This window comes from Perca flavescens, chromosome 15 (assembly GCF_004354835.1).
Source record: "Perca flavescens isolate YP-PL-M2 chromosome 15, PFLA_1.0, whole genome shotgun sequence".
In the NCBI taxonomy this organism is placed as follows: domain Eukaryota; kingdom Metazoa; phylum Chordata; class Actinopteri; order Perciformes; family Percidae; genus Perca; species Perca flavescens.
In genome coordinates, this window is record NC_041345.1 from 24,478,507 (window position 1) to 24,490,384 (window position 11,878).

Genomic DNA, 11,878 nt, shown 5'->3' on the forward strand with positions numbered 1-11,878 from the left:
CTGTGAAACAGGTTGTTGTAAATCTGGTAGCCTACTTTTAAAAATGTAATCACTGTTTTGCTTGATGTGCTAAATTCTGGGATGGGTGGGGTACTTTTTTGCTGAATTTTTTTAGGGCTTTATGCAGACCAAATTGTATCTGAAAAGACTATATAAGACATGCAATACAGTCAAAAATATTTTACTTTTTCACTTAAATAAAAGCATGTCAATAAACTATACAACTATATGTGTATGTGTGGCCCTTGATGTAGTCACGCATTGCCAGACCTTCCTCCACTGCGCTGCGGAGGAGGGTCTGGCTAGTCCAAACAGAATTCCCTTATGGGAGAGAAACGTGCTCTGTTTTTTTGGCATTTCTTTAAACCAACCACAATTGTCTCAGGCGGCGTTAGTTGCCGGACGGAGCCATGGTACCGCTGTAAAATGGTCTCAGGAAGGAACTTGTTTTGGTGGAACGTGTACGTTCAAAAGTTGTTTTAGTCGTGCAACAGAAAACTCAGATTGGACAGGTAGTCTAGCTAGCTGTCTGAATTTACCCTGCAGAGATCTGAGGAGCAGTTAACCATAGTCCTCATAGATCCACCGGAGATTAAAATGCCAACACAAAGGAAGCCCTAGGTAACGGACATCTGGCCTTAATGAGGTACAACAGGCGGAATTTCCGGGGGCAACGGAGCAATGCCAGAAGTGGAACGTCGTGGATATAGACTACCCTTGATGTGACTCTTACAATATTTTCCAATGTGGCCCTTAGTCAAGTTGAGTTTGACACCCCTGGTTTAAAAGTCTTTTCAAGTCAAGACAAAAAAAAAATAAAATGACATTCCCTTTGCTGCTACTGTGAGAATAGAAAGTAGGCTCTGCTTTTGATGAATTGTATGTTAAATGCGAGTACAAAATGGCTGGCAAATAATTCTGAGGGGACCGCAGATTGTTTTTAATCCATCATACCTAAGCAGGTAATATCTCAACATGGCAAAAGTAAAAGTACAGTCGAGAACAAAATCGGCACGGTCATGTATGGAACATCATCATCAGGAGGTTGCTTTTTTTTTTTTCTCAGGATGGATTTTCCCTTTAAAAGTGCACTTTTCTTTAAATGCACTTAAGAATTGGCAAAACAACCCAGTACACATACAACCGTGATGAGTAATTCCAGCAGCCCGTCTCAGAGAGGTTTATTGAGAACAGGTGCTAAAAGGAGACGTGTGGACCTTTATATATTGTAATGATTTTATCTCTGCCAGTCCCTGTGATGTCATGCAAAGCCAAAATGAAGACAGGCAAACCAACCACAGGATGAGAGACACTATAAACATGTAAAACACAGATGAATAAATCCACAGATGGTAGAAAGATAACATCGCTATAAAAAAACAAACAGACAGGAAAACAAGAGACAAAGAAATACATACATACATATAGAATTTAAAGGCAACATTTGTTTTTATACTAAGAAAGAAGAAACGCTAATGAAACTCTCGGCTGTAATCTGTAAAGGTAAGGTGACATCGTGACACAGAAGCTACGATACAAAAAAAGCAGTCTGGAGAAAGAAAGAAAAAAAATTTGATTCAGTCTGACATTGGTGGCCACGCACCTCCAATTTCACAGCCAACTGCTGTCTATGCTTATGCACAATGTTTAAAAGGAACAGTTTGACATTCCTGGGAAATATACTTATTTGCTTTGCTGTGTTACATGAGAAGATTAATACAACTCTCATATTTGGTGCATATTGTCGCTGTGGGGCAGAAACCTTGTATCTCCATAATTCATCATTTTAATTCTTTTAATAAATCAATGCTCGGTCACCCTGTAGCTATGTCTGTTGGTTTTTACAAATATTTAAACAGAGACAAGGCGATTAAGGCAGACTTCGTCTGAGGTAAAAAGCTCAATAAAATTTTTTCAAATTAGCCTTTTTTCCCTGAAATTTTCCTGAACAACAACAGGTTTTCACCCGACACGAGACAATATAAAGCTACCACCAATAGCCGGTTAGCTTAGCATAAGCTTAGCAATTTCCCCGTTTCCAGTCTTTGTGCTGAGCTAAGCTAACCTGCTTTCTATTTAGCACACAGGCACCAGAGTGGTATCAATTTACTCATCTAACTCTCAAGCAAGTGAATTACTCCTTTAACAATTCTTAAAAGCCGTTTACAAAATGAACATGTTGATCCCAATCAATAAATATGAAGATTGTCAATAAAATAAAAATAAAATGTTTTCAATCACACACAGTGGGGGCTGTATTATATAATACAAAAATTATTACAACGCGAACTGGTCTCACACAAAAAGACTGTGCTTGTGTTTTCCTAACTGCTTGCAGCAGCAATCACGGCGGTGGCAAGTAGTGATAATGTGCAAAAGTGACGCGTTCTGATTCAATCATATGTCACTTTTGGTAACAGGAGATGAACCTCTGAAATGTAAATGACTTTTGTCATTGTCTTTGTTGCCTTGGATTCTCCCTCCTGTACCTTTCGAGAGCTTCTAGACACATTCAAAACTACATCAAATCTTGAGATAAATATTCATATTTACATGGAAGCCAGTCCTACAGAGTAGACATTCCTCTACCATTCTTGTCTTTTACGTTCTACGCACTTAACATATTTTTCTAAGTTTATAAATATATTTTATTTAATATCTAGTAAAATAAAAAAAATACAGCTGAACACAGCTATATACTGTAGTTTCACATGTTACAAACAGAATACAAAAAAAAGAAGCTTAAAATGGGCCGTTGTAGCTTTTATACAGTGGTAAACCTTAGAGGTAGAAAAAGTATAAAATAGCATTGAGAACTTTAACCAAACCACCACAAAAGAACATAGAAAAGACGGCTAACATGTTTGGGTGCCCCTTCACTGAGAACAGCTGCTGATTCCCCTATGTACCTTTTACTTTTCAGAATATGAGTGAAGACATAAAACAACACAGCCGTCACTAAGATAAAAGGTTTTAAAAAAAGAAGGGGAAGACAGGTGGTAACAACACGTGGTGGTGACATGACACGGTCCAAACATGGCCAATGGCAGCTATAGCGTCCTAGCTAAGCGCCTGACTGCTGTGATGGGTTAAATACTGGACACAATAGCTGTGTTCCAAACCGTTCCCTATCACGGATATAGTGCATATTTGTCCATATGTGTGTGCGCGAAGTGTGTTCGCCATTTTTGTAGTGGTGTTCAAATCCTCCGCGGTTAATTTCATTCACTATATAGTCCACTATAAAATACCCACAATGCAGAGTTAATTTGAGCGTACATACAATGTACCCATGAATGTATTAAGAGAGAAAGTACCCTACATCAGTGGTTTTCAACCTTTTTTGAGCCACGGCACAGTTTTTACATTAAAAAAATCCCGCGGCACACCACCAACCAAAAATGACACATTGTAGCCTAATAATCAGAATCTGCATTTTTCCTTTTTTAAAATGTATCCATCGCTTTTGCAGGCTTACATCGATGATCTCGGCCCTACTGCTTACATCCTGTCACTGCGGGATGCGCGCGAAAGGTGGCAGCAGGGCTCCAGACTAACTTTTTTCATTAGGAGCATAGTGGCCCACAAATGAAAATTTTAGGGGCACAACCAAAAGGTGCTGTAGAAATAAAGTTGCCTTGCCTTACAACCTCAGCCTATCAGTCAGTCACCAGGGCACAGAAACCACTGCTGTGCCTGCTTGGCTCCGAGGAAGTGTAACGTCAACAGCACCGCGACCGCTTTCGGCTCGCCATTAATATCATATCACAGCAAACGCTGTCTGCGTGAAGTTATGAAAAACTGTAACCACACTTAAAACCACTTTATCGGCATTGCCGTTACTCACTGTGACTTCCACAAAACTACAGAGCCGACGTAGTTTGCATCGTCTGCAGCTCTGCGTGTGTGCGTGTGTCAGAGCTCTCCTCTCTGTCAACTTTCAGAGAGGACAGATAAGCTTGCGCTTACGCGCTCTCAGGTACCGAAATGTCAACGTTTAACGTGTAAAAAAAGGGGGCAAATTTACTGGTCGCACATGAGCGACTGGATGTAAAATTCAGTCGCACATTTTTGGTCGCAAAATTACTGCCCTGCTGCCAGCAATTCCATTGTCTTAAATCAACATGGTCATTATTGCGCTATACTGCCACCTACTGACACAGAATAGTATTTAATTTCTCTGCCAGTCATCATATTGAGGCACAGATTATTTGCAGTAACTCAATAAAAACATTTGTTGGACCAATTAAGTAAAATCGGATAATTTCCCACGGCACACAGGACGATCTCTCATGGCAAACTAGTGTGCCGCGGCACAGTGGTTGAAAATCACTGCCCTACATTACAGTTTACCACAACGCAACGCAGCCGTGTTTTCCCGCAGGAGGAGAAGAAGCAGAAGTTACCGCGAAAACAGAAATGGAAAAATGGGCCGGGCTTTAATTTCTAAACAGTGGAAATACTGTATATACAACCTTTAACTATCCTCCTGGCTTTTTTTCAGGGACGTATTCAAAGTATTGGTAACACTTCACTTGAAGGTATCTACATAAGAGTGACATGACACTGTCATGACATATGAGCCCTAACTAGGGCTGCTCCTTCTTACTCGATTAGTTGACTAATCTGTCGTTTTGGTCTTAGTCAACTTAGATTTCTTTAGTCGATTAGTCATGTTTGATGCTTTTTTCATGCTGAATGACTTCTTTCCAAGAAACGTACGAGCACATCTCTGGTAAACACAAGAATTAAAGTGGTGCTTAAGCATGACTCTTTGCGGAGAAACTCAATTTACAGATCTGTCGATTAAATCAACTAATCAATTAGTCGAAACAATTGAATGAGTGTTAGTCGACTGAGAATTTCTTCAATCGAGCACAGCCCTAGCCCTAACCCTAAGTCTAACCTTAACCCTAACTTGTCATGACAAAAACCAAAGGACACTTAATGACAGAAGCGTTATGTCATAAACGTTTATGATTTGTTTATAATGTTTATGACACGTTCATGACAGTGTCATGTCACTCTTATGTAGATACCTTCAAGTAAAGTGTTACCAAAGTATTTTTGGTTTCGGTGTGTTCATGTGATGCTGGGCGTGACCGCCTCCGTCACACAAATAGCCGACCCATCTACTGATGCCAACGATATGTTGAAGTGAGTGTCCGAAATCTCGTCTGGTCGTTCCCTATATAGTTTAGTTTAAAGTGTAATAAACACTATATAGGGAATAGTGAGAGACTGAAACGGTTTTTGAACACAGCTAATGGGTGCGTTTGTTGCATGAGAGAGATGCAGAGTTATTGATGCGCTCTGGGTTCAAACAGCCACTGTCAGTGTCAGAAAAAAATCTCCCATTTCTTACACAAAAACAGAATCTGTAAAAGATCTGACCTAAGGCAACATCACTGTGCAGCTAATGCCCATTTTTGTGTTAAAAGACAATAGTTAATCCCGGGTAATATTTTATTTGAGTTCAAATTTTTTTTACAGCTCTAAAAAGAAATGATCAAATTCCTTTTAAAGGATTTCCAGTCCGTCTGTACAGAAGCGTAGTGCTGCCACGCCTGAAAATGAAAAACTTCTTAGTATCACGTTATTACATCAACGGTTTAATGTAATAACAGGATGTTTTGTACGGTATAACAAGATAGTTTACGTTTTTAACACAATATTTTCACGTTATTACAACAAAAAACTCATCAAGTTACAACAAGGACATTTTCTCATAAATACAACATACTACTTATCACGTTATAACATGAAAGATTTCTTGTTATAACCATAAGAGCGTATTCAAATCATGAACATTATATGAGCCAAGTTTAATAATTCATCCGTCTGCACACTCCGTGCAATCCGTCTTCATTCAAACAGGAGTTTCACGTTCTGACAACATAAATTAGCGCGTTATAACGTGAAAAGGTTCCCATAATAACGTGATCATTTCTTGTTATAACATGAAACTTTTCACGTAATAACGTGATAAATAGTATAATGTAATAACAAGGACATTTTCTTGTTATAACTTGATAAGTTAGTATATTGTACTTTTTTTCAGGTTTGCCAGCACTAAGCTTCCGTATGTCTGCCATATAACCTGAATGGTAAATTAAAATTTGGGACTCCTATTCCTAGAAACGTTATGCACTTTGGGGCCAGGCCTTGTCCTGTTTAATCACAGCCAGCTGGTCTGTGTCTGCCAAAATGCATCGCATGAGTCAACATGCTGCCGGCATGCGATGTGTCGGCCATCCCGAGAACAGAATGAAAAGCAGCACAGGTTCAATTCCGGCCGCCTGCAGATTGGATTAGCGGGCGGGTCTGGTGCTCTGTGCTAATCAGGTGTCTGGGCAGGAGGTGCTCTAACAACGCACAATTACTTTCACTTTACAGATAACAAATGAGGTCAAAGAGACATCAGCCGTGATCCTACGTAGACAGACATCACTGGCTGATGCCTAGCTTATTGTTCTGCATTTTAGTTGTACTGTGTGTTGGACCAGAATCTTAGTAGGGGCCTAAATCCGAAAATATTAAAATATAAAAGATAAATGATAAATAGCTGTGGAAGTGTTCAATATTACATTTATGAAATAAATAATCACATTGATAAACTGTGTAAATTATATAAATTCACTTACAATCTGTCAAATGATAAAAGTTATTAAAAGTCCACTCCATGTAATATATTACTGTCCTTTAGGTGAGTAATAGCCGGTGGCATACAGCTGCTAGAAACACCAGGCTGTAGAGTTTAGTTTGCCTTCAAACATATTGTGTATTGGTTTCAATCCAACTAACTTTAACGCTTTTGTTACAATTAACTGAACTATTATTTGAGGGCATCTGCAGCTGCAATATTGCTTTTGTTTGGTTGTCTCCTTTTGTTTTTATGTTAATGAACACTGCCTTAAATTAACGATTGTTATTGCTATGCATGTTTTTTTTGTTTTTTTTTATATAATATTTAATCCCTCCCTGCTGCCCTGATGGTGACTCGGATTACATCTTTGTCAAATTTTACAGTACCAAATCTTTCAAAGTGTCTACACATAGCCAGGTCTTAAATTCTTAATACATTTCTGATCATTCATTCATGTATAAGGTCCAAATTCATGCACATTTGCCTCCTTTTCATCAAATTTTGTGCAATGTCCAAACAAATACTCTGGACCAGGCATTATATCAGTGAGCTAATGTTGGACTGAAGTCAATTTCCCGAGCCATGACAGTGACTGCTGAACCCAGAGAAACGGCGGACTGTGCCGTAGCTGCTGCAAGCGGTCTGTACAAGAGTTTGTGTGTGAGGGGTTTAGGCTCAGGGTCTGTGAGCATGCCAGTGGTGGTGGTGGAAGATCTGTGTGTGTGTGTGTGTGTGTGTGTGTGTGTGTGTGTGTGTGTGTGTGTGTGTGTGTGTGTGTGTGTGTGTGTGTGTGTGTGTGTGTGTGTGTGTGTTTGGAGTGTGAAAGGAAGCTCCCTCTACGTCCCTTTAGGCGGTGTCCATTTTAAGGCTGTGGGGTCGATGCTCTTGCCATTTCCACGTTTGGTCTCCTTAGCCTTCCAGTCGTCAATAAGGTCCTACAGAAAGAAAATGCACCTTAGTTGGCTACACAGCATATGGCTATATACGCACGTGTACATGTTTATTTATGGTTTAAATAAGTTTATACTTCTTCCTACTCCTTTTTGTGCATGTTAATCAAGGAAATTCGCTAATGAAATTAATTAGGTTATCTCCTTTTAACCTTTTTTTTCTCCTATTTTGTAGGATATGTTTTCAATCACTGCTATTGTCTTTATTTTATGTTGAATTTTACATGCTCGAAATAAAAAAAATAACAGCATGCAAGAAATTCTGACTTTCAAAATTGATGGTTTTGTTTCCTACCTGTCTCTTTAAAACCAGGTGCTTTCCCTTCCAGTATTTGAGCATCTGGAGGGATTGCAGTGTGCTGACAATATCCACTGGGTTCACTGCCGTCTCCTGACTGATCTCTGTGAACACAAGAGGGGGACAAGAGGAGGTCAGAGTGATAGGATCAGGACTGTCTGATTAAGAAGACATGCATTTACACATACTCAGGCGGTCGTGAGACGGTCCCATCGACTGAAAAAGCTTAAAAAGCCCCTATTATAGTCCTTTTCAGCATCATATTTGCACTCTTGGGGTCTACTAGAGTATGGTTTACATGCTTGGGATATTCAAAAAACACGTTTCTCATACTACCCATTGCTGCGCCTGTAAAGTAGACGAGAGCAGGGGGGCAGCAGCCGGGTCAAGCCACGGTCAAGTCGGACAGTTTCCAGCCATTTCCAGCAGCCTTCAGGCTGAACAAGAAGTCACAGAAACACTCACATCCGGTTAGGTCTGATTCCGATATTATTAAATCTTGTAAGACCCATATATCAGCTTGTACACAGTATCCAGTTGTTTTTTATAATGACAGAGTAGCTGTCAAAACGCTATCCGTTGCTGATGTTAATAAACAACAGACTGTAGATGAATCGTAATCTGAACGGATTTAGTCTCTCTGATTTCTAAACATCACCATCAGCCACACAACATGTGTTCTGTACAGAATAAGCCTTTAAATCAGACAAATAGCAACTAAACTCCCACCAATTCAAAAACAATAAAAAGTTTATATAAAACATCATGTTGAGTTGATTCTAAACCAATCAGCTGTTGGATCAGCTGAGAGCCAGGTGTTTCCCAGCATGCCCTGGGTCCGCCTGGGTTCTTGCACTTGGTGAAAAGAAACTGCCTACGCTGCCTGCGTCTTAGAACTGCGGCCGCCTTGATCTCGTGAGGTTATCGTTGCCCACGCGTGCATGACGTCAGAGCAAGTCGGGATCAAGTCGGACACAAACCTAACCGGCATGCATTGGGCGGCGATCGCCGGTAATCGATTCTGCGAAGACTTGGCTCATCTCGAACAAGCCCTACTCTGTCTGAGCTCTTGGCCCGCCTTCCTGAAAAGCCCAGTCTGCTCTGATTGGTCAGCCAGCCCACTCTGTTGTCATTAGTCAACCAAATTTAAACAAGCCACTGGGTGTGCTGTGTTTGCTCAGGCAGAACCTGTGGGCAGCACATTTGAAAAACAGTGACATCACTAGTTGAGGAATTTCAAACCGGAATGTGGATGAGCTATTTTCAGGCAGTTGAGAAAAAGTGCTGTCTGTGGGAGAGAAAGTTCCATTTGGAGTGAAATGTGTTTTTTTTGTACTTTATACATCTACCGGTATTACATAAACAAAAAAACTATACAACAAACTAAGTGACGGGAAAAATCCCAAAAAGCTATTTAAATCAACTAATGGATTAGTTTATAAAATCATGAGTTAGTCGACTAAGAATTTCTTTAGTTGAGGACAGCCCTAGAAGTTACATATTCACAGTAACATCAAACAATTGAAAAACTATCTAGATTACAGGAAGAATTTTGTTTTGCTTTTGCTAAACAGCTTTATCATTGTTGAGGCTTGGGCTGTTTCTATGCAACTGAAAAGCTATTCCACATTATAAACTTTAGGTAGCTAAAATATGACCACATTCAGAGCTCTTTCTGAAAGGTGCAAACACAGTGGGCATAGTTAGAACGAATCAAAAGGCTCCTGAATGATGGCAAAACCCACTTTCTACAATGTCTGCTAATTTCTACAGGCATGGCAGAGAATGGCAGAGGCAGAGTGGCCGCACCATGGCAGAACAGTGAGAATGCATTTGAATGTAGACTGGAATGACATGTTCCTCCCGTGTGAATTGAAAAGATCTTCCTTAATTCAAAATGACATGCAGAATTTATAATAAGAAAAGAAAAGAGCAGGACAAAATGAGGCTTGGACGGAAGGGAACGGAGTGTTATTACTGAAATATTCGCTGTTTTGTCACACTGTCATGGCTGCTGTCTGACCCTGGAGACAATCTATTATCTGATGCTTTCGCTACCTCTTTATTTAGTGTGACAAATTGCAGTGAATTAGTTATTTGTGAACAGTAACTCTAAAACTACGTGCAATATGGTGTCTTAGTGAGCTGTAAATAGTCAACTGAAAGGATCTAAAAGTCTACAGTGAATAAATCATATTGGGTTCAAGACTTAACTAAATACTTTGTGTTTAATGCCAATGTTAGCATGCAAACAGGCTAAACTAAGTTGGTGAACATTATACCTGCTTAACATCACTGTTATAATAATTGTGAGCATATTAGCATGCTAGTGTGACTGCAAATCAGACGTCAAAACCCCAGTCCGCCCATTCATTTGAATGTGGGTAGTGCATTTAGGCTGTGGCGGTGCAGAAGATGGCAGAAAGAAAACGCAGTGGCCCTATAGCGAAAAGTTGAAACAGACTCGACTATTGGAGAAACAGAACCAGACGTCATTCTGCAGTGGCCAATCACATAAGACAAAACACAATAGAGTGACATTTTGTTCTGTATAAATAACAAAAGTAAAGGAGATATACAAATTCTGCATACTATATAGCCATCTGATTTTCACTTATCAAAATTAGAGATTAATGCCAAATGTAGCTTTATTCCATGAAGGGTACTATAATTTGACTATAACTCCTTGATTGAGTCTCTGAAATGCTGTAAAGGTGAAAATGTATGTCTGCAGTTAAATTACATGTCACTTAAACTTAACTTTAAATTTGTTTTACAAGATTTAAAGCTGTGAATATTTTTGTCAATGCTTGTAGAAATGTAATGAGATAATGAGATGAGAAGTTGCCTTGTCGATAACTAATGTCTGTATTTGCTCGTTATATATTGTTGTTTAACGTTTGTTAATAAAAAATAAAAAAAATAGAGTGAAATGTTATGTTATGTCACTCTATTTTTTTTATCTGTCCATGCAGACAGACAATCACTTGTAGGACCCGGTACGGCTAAATGTTAGCACCATGGAGAACACACAATGGGCCATTTAAGTGACAGTCCCACTCCGTTGCACAACCCTGCGCTAATTTCTGCAACATCTGATCTGGTGTGAATGCAGCTTAAGTCTTGTTTACGTTTTCAGCACGGCAGCAGTGCTTTTCTCTAGAGTGGATACAACCAGGAGAAACAAAACGGATGTACAAAGCAGAATGTTCCCTCAGTCCTCTGAATGGGTTTGGGACGACCCAGTTTTGCTCCAGTTTATGTCTTGTGTGCATCCACCTTCATTTATCACCTGACTTGGAGTGGCCTCGGTGCTCTCTGGTCCATTCACAAAGGCGGACACACATGAATGCACGCACGCACGCTGGATGCACCACTGCCCACCCTTCCTCTCTCCCAAGTTTATTTCAATGGTTCACTTTTATTTACAAGACCCTGTTCGGGCAATCACCTCCTTACTTATGTCACCTACTGCAGACAAAGTCTGTCACATACAATACCCGGTCCTCACTTCATATTTCATTAGGCATTCCCCAAACCAACTCTGCCTCTGGTCTCTTGCGTTTTTCATTGGTTCGGTTTGCTTTCACACTGCACTTTGTCAAACACACCAAACACTGTAAACGCATCACCCCGATCGACATGGTCACTTGTTTATTGGACAGAATACCCAAAATGCGCTGACACTTCTGGTCTCCAAAATAATGGAGCAACACCAAATTTATAACGTCTTGGGTTTTCTGGTTATGCTTTGGTGCTTCTAATATTTTAGAAGAAGGCGAACAATGAGCAGCTGACAGACAGCGAGTGAAAGAGCGAGAGAGCGAGAGAAAGAGAGAGAGAGAGATGATGTCACACAGATGACCAGCAATGTGTGCTCAGAACAGCTTATGGATTTGAAAGTTATCATCCCGTAAATTATATAAGTCCGTAAATTGTGTGCAAGGTTGAAATTGCAGGCTAGTAAATGCTCTGTTTTTGGTT

General features: G+C 39.9%; 1 protein-coding gene across 4 annotated transcripts in view; it reads right to left on the reverse strand.

The window, feature by feature from the left end:
- Positions 1-6,952: 6,952 nt before the first annotated feature.
- LOC114569271 (histone acetyltransferase KAT7) overlaps positions 6,953-11,878 on the reverse strand; it is a 27,676-nt gene continuing 22,750 nt past the window's right edge. For all 4 annotated transcript variants that reach the window (XM_028599094.1, XM_028599093.1, XM_028599092.1 and 1 more), the window contains 2 exons: positions 7,892-7,998; positions 6,953-7,581 (listed from right to left, as the gene is read on the reverse strand). In XM_028599094.1, the coding sequence (XP_028454895.1) occupies positions 7,483-7,581; positions 7,892-7,998 (206 nt within the window). In that variant the 3' untranslated portion in view covers positions 6,953-7,482. The remainder of the gene's footprint in view (positions 7,582-7,891; positions 7,999-11,878) is intronic.